Source organism: Chlorocebus sabaeus, chromosome 1 (genome assembly GCF_047675955.1).
Source record: "Chlorocebus sabaeus isolate Y175 chromosome 1, mChlSab1.0.hap1, whole genome shotgun sequence".
In the NCBI taxonomy this organism is placed as follows: domain Eukaryota; kingdom Metazoa; phylum Chordata; class Mammalia; order Primates; family Cercopithecidae; genus Chlorocebus; species Chlorocebus sabaeus.
Window position 1 is genome coordinate 3,053,380 of NC_132904.1, and position 15,104 is coordinate 3,068,483.

Below are 15,104 nucleotides of genomic sequence, written 5' to 3' on the forward strand. Positions count from 1 at the left end.
AGGAGAGGCCTGGTGGGGACCAGTGTGGGAGGGGATGGGAGCGGACCGAGGGGACGGGAGCGGACCGAGGGGACGGGAGCGGACCGAGGGGATGGAGGCTCCTGTGTCCGCCGGCCCACGGGGCTGGGTCTGTTCTTACAGAAACAGCACCACCTGGTGGCTTCTGCTGGTGACATCAGTCATCTGCCCATCCTGGGGCCTCAGAGAGGGGGACAGAGCCCTGGTGTGGTCCCCGTGGGGCGGGCAGGACAATGATGGCTGAGCGGGGCGGGGAGTAAGGAGTAGTTCCACTCCAACTCTGTAGTGGGAGAATCAGAGTCTCAGCCAGCAGGTGGCATGGACAGCGCCCACCTAGCCCAGGTGTCCAGAAGCCTGAGTTCCAATCCAGCCACTGTGGGCTGGGGGCTGGCTCTGTTTTACTTCGCAGTTTTCTCCCCTGTGACTGAGGTGCAGCAGGGTGGAGAGGGGCCGGGTGAGGGGATCTGGGCTGGGCCTGGGGGCGTGGTGCCCATTCTCACCCCTATTCAGGAGGCTTCTCCTTTCTCCCACCTTGCTCGACCTCTCTCCAGCTTCATTTTCCTGCCTCCCTCATCCTCAGCAGGCCTGGCCAGGGGGTGGTCAGGACCAAGTCTCCCCAGCTGTGTCCAGCCCTTGGGTGCTCAGGGTAAGAGCTAGGTGGTGGGTGGGGCTCCTCCCGGTCCTGGAAGCATCTGGGTGCGGGGTGGGCGAGGGTAGGGGGGTGGGCACTTCCTGGCAGGCCCTGTGGGTGGGGCAAGCCCACTTATAGGAGGCCCATGGGCAGGGACTGTTCCCTGGCACCCAGCTCGGCACCCTCCCCCAGGGCCCTCCGAAGCACCACCCGCAGTGGCTCCCGCTTCCCGGGCTGCCGGCCCGACGCCAAGTAGATGAGGGGCTTGGCGCTGCTGTTGATGCAGGCCAGCAGCGTGGCCAGTGGTAAAAACATGGACAGCAGGAAGTTCAGCAGGGGCTGCAGGCTCCAGTAGAGGACCAAGGGCAGGCCACAGAAGAAGAGCAGGAACAGCGCGCCCAGGACGATGCCGTAGAGCCTGGGCCGTGGGCGCGTGGAGCAGCAGGTCACCCAGACAAAGAGGACCACGCCAGCCGTGTAGGCCACACAGGCCAGCACCAGGAGCCAGATGACGCTGGCCACGTGGTAGCGCAGGCAGACCAGGAGGCGCCTGCTGTTGCGCAGCAGGCCACAGGCGTTGGCGGGCAGCAGCACGGCCGGCAGGGTCAGGGCCCACACCAGGGCGCAGAGGATGGCCGAGGCGTGTCTGGGCCAGCAGCCCTGGTAGCAGGTGGGGAAGAGGTTGGAGAGGCAGCGCTCCACGCTGAGGGCCGCCAGCAGCCAGAGCCCCACCGCGAACCACAGGAAGGTGAGCACGAAGTAGAGTGTGTCCTGGGCACCCAGGGCAGCCTGAGCCACGCAGAAGCCCATGTGGCAGGAGAGGAACAGGAAGTCGGCGGCGGCCAGGTGCAGCAGGTAGACAGAGAAGGGGCCCTTCTTGATGTGGAAGCCGAGGTTCCAGAGCACCAGCCCGTTACCTACCAGTCCCCCAAGGCCCACGATCAGCGTGAGGTAGAAGACCACGCTGTCAAAGGTTCTCCAGAAGCTGAACAGCCCGAACATCCTGGCCGGCTCAGAGGGTGCTGGCGAGGGACCTGCAAGAGGGAGACAGACATGGTCCTCGGGCATTCTTGTGCCCCCGCTGGGGGCACAGGGAGTGGCATCCATGGCCCTGCAGATGCCCTCTGGCTGCAGCCCCTGGACCTCCCTTCCCAGCGGCGGGACCTCAGCCGGGGCTCAGCCCTCTGCACCTCAGGTCAAGTGTGCCTAACGCCTCCTCATGCCTGCAGGCAGGCCCTGGGCTCCTGGCACGGTGCACTAACGTGCTCAAAAGATGTCTGCGTCCCTCATGGATGTGGTGAGGGCGACGCTGCACCCTCCACCATGTGCCAGGGAAGGCTCTGCAGACAGAGGGGACGTGCATGGGGAACACACCTGTGGGGCCTTCCACTTCCCCCAGAGGTGGGAGCTTCTCCACGGTGGACCCCCATGGGGCTCCTACCTGGTGAGCCTAGACCAGCCTGCTGGCGAAGTCCTCTCCTCGGAGCGTCTCTGGAGGTGTCCAGGGAGGTGCCCAAAGGCAGAGACTTCAGGTGGCCTGAGGAGGAGGGAGGAGGGAGGAGGGAGGAGGGAGGAGGGAAGATGTGGTGTGAGGAGTTGGAGGGAGCCCCCAGCCTTCCCTGTGCACTCCCGGCCTAAGCCAGGCTGAATTCCGGGGCTCATGCTGCCGGCGGTGCACTTGGTGCACTCAGGAGGCTGCTCTGAAGCCTCAAACCAAGGGAGGGGCTTTGGTGATGGTGGCAGGGCCAGAGGGCCTCTCCAGGAGCCGCTAACACAAGGGGAGGGGCAGATACAAGCGGCCATTTGCAAGGAGCGAGGCCGAGGAAGTTCTCAGATGTTCTCAGAGCGCGAGAGATTGGCCATACGAAGCTGCACTGAAAGGCAGAGAGTCTCAGAGCAGCTCTTCCCTTTCCAGCCATCCCTCCACCCCCAGGATCCACACGGGTCCTGTTCTTAGTCCTGGGAGAGGCATCAGGACCCAGGCTCAGCCGTGAGGGCATCAGGGGTGAGAGACACGGGAGAGAAGAGAGATAGAGAGAGACAGAGAGACAGGGGGAAACAGAGAGATGTAGACAGACATTGAGAGACAGAGACAGGGAGAGAGATAAGGAGAGAGATACAAAGAGACAGAGATAGAGACAGAGAGAGAAACAGAGATGAGACAGACAGGGTGAGAGAGAGAGAGACAGACAAACAGACAGAGAGTGATCAAGCTGCCAACACACACCTCCCTGTCTGTCACACCTTTGCCTGGGCTGTGTCCCCGGCCCAGACAGCCCTCAATACCTCTTGCCTGACCCAGGTCCTGCCCTACTTCAAGGTTTTACTCCTTCTCAGGGACCTGCAACCTCCTGCAGCTTCCTCCGGCCCCCATGAGCCCCCTGCCTCATGCGCGAACAACCCCCAGCACCTTCTTTGTGCTTGTCCTTGCCCCTAGTCGGAGGGTGGGGAGTGCGGCTCGGGCCTCGGCTCCTGTGCCTTGCCGTGGCCAGGCACACAGTGATGGTGGCCTGTCCTTCGAGCCCAGTCAGGGGGAGTGGGAGACCTCGGCCAGACCCTGGCTTGTGGTGGTGACCATGGTGACTGGGGGTGGGGTGGTGGGGTGGGCACACACCTCCCCTCTCTGAGCCTCAATTTCCCCGGGGAGGTAACCAGACCCTCCTGGCTGTGCTCTGGCTCCGGCTCAGAGTCTGAGGGCTGGGGTGAGGCCGGTGCTCGGGCCCCCGTGCTGGGGTGAGGGTGGGCTCTGTTCCTGGAAAGAGAGTTACAGAGAGGAGTGGCATGGCGGCAGGAGGGGGCATCTTCCTTTTCATCAGAACAGGTTCACCTGCCCAGCCCGCTCCAGCAACGCCCTCGAGCTCTAGTGTCCACACGTTTCAACTAGCCAGCATTCCCAGTGCCATCCTGCCCTACCTTCCCTTCCCAAAGGAAATGCAAACTTCCCAGCCAGCCCCATCCCCCGGGGAGCCAGGCTGAGAGCAGGGGCCACTACGGAGGGCAGAGGAGGGTGCCAGTGCCTCACCTGGGGGGTGCGGTGGGGGCAGACAGAGCCTTCTCACCTGTGACGAGGCTGCCCTCAGCTCTCTCGGGCCCTTCTCTGCTCAGACCAGCGCTCATTGCCTGGAGGCTCCTCCCGGTCCCTAAATCCTTTCATGTCCTCTGGGACCCATCTGGCTGGACAGAGGACATCCGGCCAGTTCCCTAGAAGTGGCAGGGTGTGGCACTGTTCACAGGAATTGCAGGAATGAGCTAAAACAAAGAGTTGTTCGTGTGGGCCGGCCTTTCCTTCCTCCTCAGCATCTCTGGCAGGGGAACTGAGGGCACCAGGCCAGTGTCTTCCACCTGCTCCCACCTCACCTGGTGCGTGGAGGGGAGGGAGCAGGTGGATGGAGACCGTCTGTGCCCAGTGAGGCTGGACCACCTTCTGGCTGCCCCACTGATGTTGGGCTGCTCCTGCCAGTCTTTGGTTGGCTGTGGGCACAGGGGGCCTAGAACTGTGGGCAGGGCCCTGGCTGTGTGGCCTTGAGAGAATAACCTAACTTCTCTGTGCCTTGGTTTCCCCTTCTCACTGGACTGACCGTTTATGGACAGCAGGAAGCCTGGGTGCCCAGGCTTGGGACTGGCTCTCCTAATGGGTCAGCCGACCAGTGCGTCTGTGGGTGGTCTGCAGAGGCGGCCCCAACCCCTTCCTAAGGAGACCCCTCACTGCCCATCTGTCTGCCTCGGGGGCTGGGCTCCCAGCCGTGGACGGATTGTGTTCTGCATTCTGCCCTGCAGAACACTGGACAGTGAGATGTTCTCAGTGAGGGACTTTTTCCTTCCGTGGACTGCGCTCCACAGTTCCTGAGTGGGGTGCAGCGTGTGTTAGCACAAGCCAGAAATTCGGTCGTAAAGATGCTGTTTCTCTTCACATTTCTCAAATGGACTTGGCTTCGGAAATCACTTCTGTAACACCAGTCAGCAGCCTGTGGAGCTCTAGGTGGATGCCTGCCGGCTGCCCAGCCCCCAGCATTGTTGCACATGACTTTGAAACACACAGCACAGCTCGTGTGGCCCAGGGGCACCTGCTGCCACCCCGCCTGCCGGCTCTGCCCCAGATGCTGGTCCTCGCTGGTCTCCGGGACCTCTCCCGGAGTGGCTCCACCTCCTCCCTGAGGTCACTGTCCAGGCCTGTTTCAACTAGCCCCTCCAAGCCCGCCTTACCTGCCTCCTGTTTGGGTGAAACTTCGAGCATCTCTATTAACTTAGTTGGTAGCTCCGGTCCCCTGCAGTCACCGGGGGCCCAGAGGGACACACAGAGGGAGACCACCTGCCTGGGTCCCTCCTGGCCGCCTCGCCATCGGAGGTGGGATGGGGAGCTCAGCGTCAGCCACAGTGCGCAAGGTGAAGAGTTTTGATCCCTCGCAGATCCTCAAGCCAGGCAAGGCGCCCGGCTTCTATCCCAGGTAGCAGTCTCCTATCCCAGGTCTCCGACGGCGATCACAACCCTGTGCCCATGGAGGGCTTCCCCTGTCAAGAGCCACTGGGAGTGGGATGGGCTAATTTCTCGGGCCGCTTTCTATTGGGCACTTCAGACTGTGCTGGGCAAGGGCAGTTGTTTGAGGCAGCTTGGGGTGAAGCTCTTAGGGAGGACGTCCTGTGCAGCTCGCCCAGCCCCGGCCAGGCCCAGGCAGCCACCAACCATGGTTTCTCCATCACCCCAACCCCTCCCACAGCCCCTTCTCGTGTTTGCCCACCATCTAGGCCATGCTTCCACTTTCTCACCTGGGAGGGATCTGGTGCAGGTGGAACGCATGGAGGGAGCCTCCGCTGGGGGAGCAGCGGCTCCCGGTGTTGCAAGGAGGACAGAGCCAATGCCTGCCCCATCTGTGTTGTGGCCGACGGTAGCCTAAGAAGATGTGTCCACGTCCCAGTTGCTGGAAGCTGTGCATGAGCTCTTCCTGGGGAAAAGGGCCTTGGCAGATACACGGATTTTGAGATGAGCTCGTCCTGGAGTATCTGTGTGGGCCCTAAATCCAATGACAAGTGTCATTGACAATACAGGAAAGGAGAGGAGGGACACTGGAGAGCAGGGGGAGGCCACGTGAGGTTGGAGGCCAGCAGGGGTTACACAGCCACAGGCCAAGGAGGGCCAGAGCCACCAGGAGCTGGAAGAGACGAGGAAGCACCTTCCCCTGGAGCCCTTGGGGAGCGCGGCCCTGCCACCGCCTTGACCTCAGACTTCTGTCCTCCGTAACCAAGAGAATAAAGTCCTGCTGTGTGAAGCCACCTGGCTGTGGTTATTTGTTCTGGCTGATACAAGAAATGACTGCAAGGCAGGTGGCACGCTGGTACCGTTTAGGTGAGCACTCCGAGTGAGTGCCAGCCACTCCACCGAGCCTCCCATGTGCCCCCACAGCGCCGTCTGAGATGGCGACCTTGTCATCCTTGCCTGCAGATGCGGAAACCAAGGTGCCGGAAACTTAAATTGCTTGTCCAGGTGGTGCAGACGCCCAAGTGTGGTTTGTCTGAACACGGCCATCCTGAGCTTGTCTGATGGTTTGCGCTGTGGGTCAGGGCTGCATGGCGACTCTGCACAGCTCACCCTACAGCAGCTCTGCGGCCCTGGGCAGTGTCCTAATCTGAAAGTGTGGGCAATGGTTTAATCAGCTCAGGTGCGTGTGGGGACTCAGTGGTGATCTATGTGGGGGCTGCCTGGGGGCCACTGAGGAGGCAGGAACAGCGCAGGATTCAGCCGGTTCGCCAGGAACCCGTCTCTGTTCATGTGGTTTCCATGCCACCATCCTATCTGACCTTCAGGACAACATCGGCCTGACTCAGCCCAAGGGAGAACACAAGGTTTTCCAGGTCCCCCAGGGCAGGTGGAGAGTGGGAACCGGGTGTCCAGCAGCGTCCTGCTCACCCTCACCCCCGCCTGTCTGCAGAGGAGCTCGACAGTGCGAGTGTTTTATTATAGGTATCATTATTATTATTATTCAGATAGGTGAGGCCGCCAGATCAGGAGACGCTGCGGTTGAAGAGATGGTTGCTAACTCATAGCTCCCAGGAGGAGGGGGAGGCGACCCCACAGAGGCCACATGGGGCAGTACCAGGCTGGTCATGAAGCAGAGGGAGAGGGGAGGGGAAATGTGGACTGGAGCTTCCTCATGGTTTCTGTTGGAAGGAGTGGGCGAGGCAGCCAATGTAAGTGGGTTTAGGGTTGGCAGCTGGAACAGTTTCAGAGCTCTGGGTCCTAGAGCCAGTCCCTGGTGGTCTGGAACCTGGCCCTGGGGTGGGTGATGAGGGCAGGGATAGTGGCTGGGAGTGTGGGAGCCGGATAGAGGAGGGGCTGGGCATGGGTCTGCATTTGAAAGGTGAGCTCATGAAGGCGTTGTCACTCTCTAGCAATTGACTAACCCTGGGAAGGGCCATCCCTTGGGGCCTTCAAGGCCTCAGATGCCCAAACTTCAGACACAGAAAAGACGACCCCAGTGGAACAGGGTGTACCGGGAGCTGTGGAGGCTGGTGGACCGCACTTGAGGCCGCCCTCCTTCTGCCACCCTCCCTCCTTCTTCCCAGGTCGGAGTCTTGTGTAGCCCGGAGCAAGGGGCTCCCATGGGGCTGCTGCTCCCTCCTTCCACCAGGGGACAGAGGGTTCCAGACTGAGAGCACCCAGCTTAGAAACCAGAGCCCCTCGGTGGCGGCCAGCACTGGGCTCTGCTGTGTCCGGCGGTGGCTCCTGCCAGGCCCTCTCAGTCTCTCAAAGCCTCAGTTTCCCGTGGGCTACTTGGGAAGTTCATGTGACATCATGCATGTTACATGTGTGACCCAGCGCCCAAGGCAGAGTAATGACTCGGAAAGCGCTGGCTCTGCTGCCAGTGAGATCCAACAGCCGAAAAGAAAATTACCTCTTCATTAGAATAAGCAGGTCTGACGTGCTTCAGTGGCCACACATGGGGGTGGTGGGAAAGCAGGAGGCTGAAGGGACAGGAAACCCCATGGCCTTAGGAGCTGCCAGGAGCACCCTCTCTGCAGCTGGGCATTGTGCAGGCACCATCAAGGCGGGCGGATGGGGTGTGTTTCAGAGGAAAAGGGTCAAGGCTGTGGAAGAATTGAGCAATTTCACGAGAACAACAAAACTAAAGCCGTGGTCACGTTTTAGGTGTGATGTTTGGTTTTATTTTTCCAGCGTGTGAGCTAATGAGCCAGCTGAGTGAGCCTGCCTCACCCCGTGAAGACGCCACGCAGCACAGGCTGATTTACAGACTCGCACCTGGGCGCTGGGGAGGGGATGGGGATGCTTGGCCGGGGGCCTGGCTCTGTTCCTGTCCTCACACACACAGGCCTCACCCACAGCCTCCCTGGGCCCTGAGGACAGAGCGGGTTACACAGGCTCCCTGGGATTTTGGCTGCCCCCAGCAGTAGCTGCCTCTTCTTGGGACCTCTGTGCTGGCCGCAGAAGCCCTGCAGGGGCCCAGGGGTGCGGGTGGACGGGGTGGACTGGGCCCTGGCCGAGGAGCTTTGTCTGCGACCCAGGTGGAGGTGACCTTTGAGCAGCGTGGCGTCAGGGTCCTGCAGGGTGGGGTCTAGGGGTCGAGGGCAGCCAGGGGTCCCTGGTGGGGCCTTGTGGCTCTGGGAGCAGAAGAGGAGGTGCAGCGGGGGAGGTCAGAGGCGGCGCAGGCCAGGCAGGGGCAGGTGGGAACCTTCACGGAAGCTCAGCCTCCAGTTTGGAGAGCGGCCCACATGGTCCTAATGTCCTGAGGTCTCAGGGACCACAGAACTGGAGGCTAAGCTGGCAGATCTGGGGCCACGGGGACACCCCACCAGCATCCTGGGCCATCAGGCCATATACCTGCTGCCACACCAGCTACTAGAGTGGGGACGGGCTGGGCCCAGTTTCCATGGAGACCTCAGATGAGGCCACATTTCCCGGACTCCTCAGGAAGGGACGAATAAGGAGAAATCTAGAGTCGCCCCAATCCCCTGGGCGCCGGGGGCAGGCTCTCCGGGAAGAAGTGAGCATCCTAAAGGTCCCCAACCTCTCCGGACCCTTATGCAGCAAAGGGGTCTGGGTGGGGATGGGGCCAGGGTTGGGGGAGCCAGTGTGGGGCTGAGCCAGCCATGGTCCAGTGAGGCGGAGGGTGTGGGGTGGGAGGGTGGTGCTGGGAGTCACCTTCTGGCTCTGCCGCTTTCTTGTGGTCCTGAGTGGCCACATCGCCCCTCTGAGCCTTGGTGGTCTCATCTGTAGAGTGGGAGCACCTTCCTACATTATTATAAGGATTCCCCAGGATCGTGTCCACGGTGAGGTCATGTCCGTGAGATGAATCTGTGCTTTTCCTCCTGGTTCTTTCTTGTTTTGGGGGAAGTTTATGTCCTGGGGCTGAAAGCGGAATTTGCAGACACGCCACTTCCCTTTCTGTTCTCGTTTCCAGCTAAGGAACTGAAGTTGCTAATCATGTCCTGGAAGTGGGGAGAGACGGCCCTGCCCAGATCCTGGGCCAGAGACCATTTGGGAGGTGGGGAGAGACGGCCCTGCTCAGATCCTGGGCCAGAGATCATTTGGGAGGAAGTAAGTCCCCAAGTGGGGGCTGGAGGTGCTCTAGGAGAGGTGATCCAGCCCCTGGGGCTCCCAGTCTCAAGGGATACCTGGACCCAGGCTTGCTGGGCATGTGCGGGAGCCTGGGGTGAACGCACTGTGTGGGCTGGGAGGGACCTGGTACAGCCCCCATGGTGGAGCCGGATTCCAGGGTGCTGACCAGGAATTTGTGACTCACACCCAGACTCAGGGGAGACAGGCTCAGTCATGGCCCAGAGGGAATGTCCCTCCATCACCAGGCATGGAGGCTGGAGGCAGAAATCAAAGAAAATACTCTCAGATGCCTTAGTCTGTGGCTAAGAATTGTACTGTGGCCTTGGATGGCGGCGTTGGTGGCAGTAGAATTGACAAACATTTCTCTTGGGCTCACAAGAGGCTGGACAGGTCTCGAAGACTCGAAGAACTGGGTTCTCATATTTTACAGACGAGCAAGCAGAGGCATACGGATGCTCAGAGATGGCCTTGGCGGCACAGTGGGGTGGCTAGCAGGGCTCAGCCTGGGCTGTGGGCTCCAAAGCCCCCGCTCTGGCACCCCCCGGCACATGCTCCTGGATGGCAGCCAGGCCCGACACTCAGGGGAAGCTCAAAACCCGTTGAGGGGTGAAGCCTGGGTTCCTTCCTTAGAGGGATCCTCTGGAGCGGGACTGCTCAGGACAGAGGCGGGTGAACTGCCTTGTATAGGGCCAGTGGGAAGTTTTCCAGTTGCTGAAGGCCTGGGTCCTGTGGGGAGACAGGGCTGCAGGCTGCTGGGTAGGGCTGTAAGGAGCCTCTCCACCCACCCAGGGAGCATCCTCTAATACCCAGGGTCACCCATGGGGCCAGCTCTTCTGAAGCTCCGAGTGAGGGTTGCATCATCCAGGTCTGGGTGGCATGGCCTTGAGCAACGGCCTGATGACCAAGGACAGCCCCACAGCCTTCTAGAAGCCTCAGCCCCTGCTTTTCCTCACAGCATCTGTGCTGGGGTTGGGGGTACAGCTTTTGATCAATGCACACCCTTATGCTGATAGAATGAGTGGCTTTGCGGTATCACTGCATTTTCCTGCTGAAAACTCATGACAACGTAACGGACCCGGGTCAAAAAGGCTGCTGGCTGCTTTGGACACAGTTCGTCGGGGGAGGGGGTCAAGTTTTGGGCAGTCTTCAATTTTAGGGTCAATTTAGCTTCCACAGAGGGGACATGGCGAGCTGAGGGAATGGCTGTGTTCTCTGTGGGTGCCCCTGCAGCACTGGGGAAGCTGGAGTGGGAGGGGAGGTGGGCTGTGGGAGGGCCTGGACCTGCCCCTCACCTGGCGTCTGGCCTTGCTTCCTTCCTTTCCGGGGTCTCCTCACCACAGCTGAGCACGGAATGGGTAGCAGCAGCAGCTCTTGAGTGCCAGTGCATGAACTATTGGGGAGGTTTCCCAAAAATGCACATTCCTGGGCCTTCTCCCCGGAGACCCAGCCCACCCGACTGGGCATGTGGAGACCTCGCCTTTCCAGCTGCTCCCAGGGGAGTCTCGTGCTCCGGACCAACGGTCACAGATTTGGCAGCACATGACCGGGCCACCCATCAAGGCCTCCTCCAGGTCCAGCTGGCCCCAGCCTCTGACCCCACCGCCTTCCCCAAGTCACCCTCCTGCCTCATGGGGGCTGCAGCTGGGGTCGGGGCCCCCAGGTCTCAGGCTGCTATGTCCACCAGGCCCCGGCGGGAGGTCTCCCTGACGGCCCCCAGCTCAGCCTCATCTCCCAGCGCTCGCTGGAGGACCAGCCGGAGGGGCAGCCTGCGGCCCTGGGCACTGCCCAGGCAGAAGTAGACGACGGGCTTGGCTGCGCAGTACACGGCGGCCGTGAGGAAGCTGAAGTGGTAGAAGTAGTGGGGGATGTGCCAGAGCAGGTTCCGGGACAGCCAGTAGATGCCGAAGGGCAGGCCGCAGAAGAGGAAGAGGAGGACGGCCAGGAGGATCAGCGTGGGGAAGCCCCGGGGCGGGGGCCGCTGGGGGCCTCGCTCCACTTGCAGCAGCAGCATGAGGCTGGCCCCACACATGGTGCAGCACAGCACAGCCAGCAGCACCGCTGCTACCAGCCACAGTGTCCGGCACAGGTGGCGGCTGGGCTCCCCGAAGAACTGGGTGCAGGCACCGCTGAGCAGCAGGTGCAGCAGCAGGCAACAGGCCCAGGTGAGGGCACACACGCAGGTGGTCAGGTGGCGTGGGCGGCGGCACGAGTACCAGGCCGGGAAGAGGGCGGCCAGGCACTGCTCCACGCTGACGGCCACCAGGAGACTCAGACCCACGATGTAGCAGAAGAAGCGCAGCGTTGCCAGGCTGGTCTGCACGAAGCCCGGGAAGTCCAGCCGGCTCTGCAGCAAGTCGGGGATGATGGCCACCATGTGGCAACCAAGGAAGATGAGGTCCGCGCAGGCCACGTCCAGGAGGTAGATGGCGAAGGGGTTTCTGTAGACATTGGAGCTGAGCAGCCAGAGGACGGCCCCGTTCCCCAGCAGCCCACTGAGGCCGAGCCCCTCAGTGAGGGACAGGATGACGAGGTTGAAGGCCACATCCTCCTGGGCGCCATCGGCAGCCCCTGCATGCTGCCCAGCTTCTCTGGACTCCATCGTAGGCTGGGGGACAGGGGGTGCTGCTGCTGCTCGCTCTTTCTCCTGATGCCCCTGTAACCACAACAGTTGAGTGTGGAGCTCAGGAATCCATGCCCCCTCCTCCCCCTGACATCAGAGGAGATGAGATAGCTAAGGGTTGGGTGGGTGACCAGGGGAATGGTGAGACCCTCCAGGAGGAGACTCCTCTCCCATTTCCACCCTCAGTCACCCGACCTAAGCCTCTCTTCCCTAAGACACTCAGGAGGAAGGTCTCCCCTTTCCTCCCCTCCCCATGGTGACCTGGCCTCAAAGGCCTTCTGTGGGGCTGGTCCCTGCAGGCCAGGTGGGGGCAGGGACCAGGAGATGTGGGAAGAGGGTCCGAGACCCATGGGGCTTCCTGTTGCTAGTGGTGCCTTGATCCTCGGAACAGTCCTTTTTTTTTTTTTTTTTTTGAGATGGAGTCTGGTTCTGTTGCCCAGGCTGGAGTGCAATGGCATGATCTCAGCTCACTGCAACCTCTGCCTCCCAGGTTCAAGTGATTCTCCTGTCTCAGCCTCCTGAGTAGCTGGAATTACAGGTGCCCGCCACCATGCCCAGCTAATTTATTGTATTTTTAGTAGAGACGGGGTTTCACCATATTGGCCAGGCTGGTCTTGAACTCCTGACTTTGTGATCTGCCTGCCTCGGCCTCCCAAAGAACGGCCTTATTTTAGTCAAAGGCAGAGCAGGAGGCACTGCTCATGCCTAATGAGTGGTGTGACCACAGAGGAACAGCTTACAGTGGCTGGGGGGCTTTTCGTTGTCATCTTAAAGCAGCCCCCAACTCTTTCAGGCCTTTCCTTGACATCCACGAGGAGAAGGAGGGGAGGAGGCATGGGAGGACGATAGAAGAGAAGAGGAGGGAGGAGGAGGAGAGGGAGGAGAAGGAGGGGAAGAGGTCCAGGAGGATGATGGAAGAGAACAGGAGGGAGGAGGAGGAGAGGGAGGAGAAGGAAGGGAGGAGGCGAGGGAGGATGATGGAAGAGAACAGGAGGGAGGAGGAGGAGAGGGAGGAGAAGGAAGGGAGGAGGCGGGGGAGGAGGCAGGGGAGGATGATGGAAGAGAACAGGAGGGAGGAGGAGGAGAGGGAGGAGAAGGAGGGGAGGAGGCGGGGGAGGATGATGGAAGAGAACAGGAGGGAGGCACAGCATTCCCCATCACTGGGTGGTCCAGGAGCGGCTCTGTGTCCTGCCGGGACAGTCAATACTGTGAAGCCATGAGGCTGTCCAGAATCAATGCCCAGGTGTGGCAGGGAGGAGAGGGCCTATCCCCGGCTGCCCCCAAGACTCCCCTTGAGAGTCTGCACCTGCATGGAACACTCTAGATCATGGAGGAAGCAGGGCAGACGGGAGACAGAGCCACCGGGTGGGGGAAGCCATCACCCAAGTGAGAGTCCTCTTCTGGAGTCAGCCCAGGGCTGGCTGCGGACCAGGTGGCGCGGCCCCTCAGAGGGCGGAGGCTGCAGCCTGGAGAGCTCCCTGTTGAGAGCATCCACTGTTGCCCACGCCCCGCCCCTGCCACCGTCTGGCCAGCAGAAGAGCCCAGAAACTGCCTAGCACCTGGGCCGGCCCCATAAGCCACCTTGATCCAGCCACCTGCGCTACTCACCGTTTGGGGCAGAGGCGCGACGGAGCCCTGCCTGCTCTGACCCTGGGCCTTGGATCTGTCCTGGCTGCAGCCTCGGGCTCCAGTCCCCAGAGCCTCTGGGCGGCTCCTGTTCAGTGTCCACCAGCTCCTCCGAGTCACACGGCGTCCGGCTGGAAGGGGGCTGGTCAGGAAGGCGTCTCTCTGAGGACACCTTCTCTTCTGCTCAGCTCTTGCCCAGGTGTGGACAGCAAGAGAAACCCCGACCCTCCCTGCAGCCTTCCAGGCAGGCCTGGCAGGCGGAGGAAACCACGAGATCTCTGGGTGGAGCCCAGCCAAGCTGTGACTTCACCGGCATGCCTGGCTGAGAGACACCAAGCCCGGCAGGGCCCTTCAGGGACCACTTCTCTCCATCTGTGTCTCGGAGGGGCCGGCCGAGTGCCGGGCTACCAGGGGACTTGTCCTTGCAGCAAAAATGTGTTTGTCTCTCCGCAGAGCACAGGCTGCCGGCCCCAGCTCTCCAGGCAGCACCGGACCGCAGGGAGGAGCGGGGATGTGCGTGAGGCCGTCCCTCCTGCCTCCTTCACAGGCACACAGTAGATGGCTGGTGTCAAGAAGCTGCCGCGCGGTCCCCGCCAGAGGAGAATCAAACACATACAGCAGCGTCAGGCTGGGTGAGACCTTGTGAATTCAATGATTTCTGCTTGTCTCAGAAGGGAAAAGAGTCTCGTTTCAGACCGTGTCTTTCCTTCCAGTGCCCTGCCTTAGTGGAGATCACAATGGACGTGCCAAGAAAAAGAATACAAGGTCATTTTTTGACCTCTGTTCTTCCCAGAGTCCAGGTCCTAGCAACTCTTTTCTCTTCTTTGTCTTTAGGAAAATCTCCAAAGTACAGAAGAGCGCAGGAACAGCAGGGATTTGCTCCGAGGCATTTCCCACTCTGTGCTCTGCCTGATGGCTCCTCTTGAGGAGCCACGTGAGAACAAGTTTCCCACGCGTGGCCTATGACCTTTCACGACATCAGCAGGCATCCCCCAGGGCACCAGCATCCTTCATCCCCAAAACGCAGGGGCCATGCGAAGCTCGTTTGGCGTCTGTGCAACGCTGGTGTCTGACGTCCGTGCCAGGCAGGTGTCTGACAGGCAGTGGTGCCACTTGCTGAGTTGTGTCTCAACTTCAAATCCTCCTTTCCTAAACCAGGATCCAAGCTGCCAGGTGCCCAGGGCTCTGCAAATCATGCCTGGGCTCTGCCACTGCTCTGGGAGGCCCTGCCAGTGGGTGGTCACTCAAGGATGGCCCAGAGGTGTGGGGGAAGTGCTTCCAATTGCCCCACACGTTCCAAATATCTTATCCTTCTAACTGCCACACTCCTTCCAGTTGTCCTACAGTTCCAATAGTGCCACTCCTTCCAGTGTCCATCCCACCCTTTCATAAGTTCCATGCCTTATAATTGTCTTACATCTTAAAGTTGTCCCACCCTTCCGAATGCCTGAACTTTCCAATTGCTCCAGCCTTTAATTGTCCCACCCTTCCAATTTTCCCACACTTTTAATTGTGCCACCCCTTCCAATGTCTCACCCTTCCAAACGTCCAACTATTCCAATCGTCACAACCTTCCACCTGTCCCACTCCATCCGAATGCCTCACCCTTCCAATTGTCCCATTCCTTCCAATTGTCCCAT

At 60.7% G+C, this 15,104-nt stretch overlaps 3 protein-coding genes across 3 annotated transcripts; 1 reads left to right on the forward strand and 2 right to left on the reverse strand.

Annotated features, from left to right (window-relative positions):
• Positions 1-379: 379 nt before the first annotated feature.
• Positions 380-1,674, reverse strand: MRGPRG (MAS related GPR family member G). The gene has a single exon (XM_008011402.3). The coding sequence runs from the start codon at positions 1,649-1,651 to the stop codon at positions 782-784; it is 870 nt and encodes a 289-aa protein (XP_008009593.3). The 5' UTR covers positions 1,652-1,674; the 3' UTR covers positions 380-781.
• Positions 1,675-4,483: 2,809 nt separating this feature from the next.
• LOC103242785 (putative uncharacterized protein MRGPRG-AS1) lies at positions 4,484-5,537 on the forward strand. Its single transcript, XM_008011191.2, has one exon. It carries the CDS (start codon positions 4,570-4,572, stop codon positions 5,044-5,046), a length of 477 nt encoding a protein of 158 aa, XP_008009382.1. The 5' UTR covers positions 4,484-4,569; the 3' UTR covers positions 5,047-5,537.
• Positions 5,538-10,881: 5,344 nt separating this feature from the next.
• MRGPRE (MAS related GPR family member E) lies at positions 10,882-11,817 on the reverse strand. The gene has a single exon (XM_073022700.1). It carries the CDS (start codon positions 11,815-11,817, stop codon positions 10,882-10,884), a length of 936 nt encoding a protein of 311 aa, XP_072878801.1.
• Positions 11,818-15,104: the final 3,287 nt, after the last annotated feature.

What these genes read in the sequence shown, in the direction of transcription:
- MRGPRG (XM_008011402.3), bottom strand. Translation starts at nt 1,651, where the DNA reads ATGTTCGGGCTGTTCAGCTTCTGGAGAACCTTTGACAGCGTGGTCTTC.
- LOC103242785 (XM_008011191.2), top strand. Translation starts at nt 4,570, where the DNA reads ATGGACTTGGCTTCGGAAATCACTTCTGTAACACCAGTCAGCAGCCTG.
- MRGPRE (XM_073022700.1), bottom strand. Translation starts at nt 11,817, where the DNA reads ATGGAGTCCAGAGAAGCTGGGCAGCATGCAGGGGCTGCCGATGGCGCC.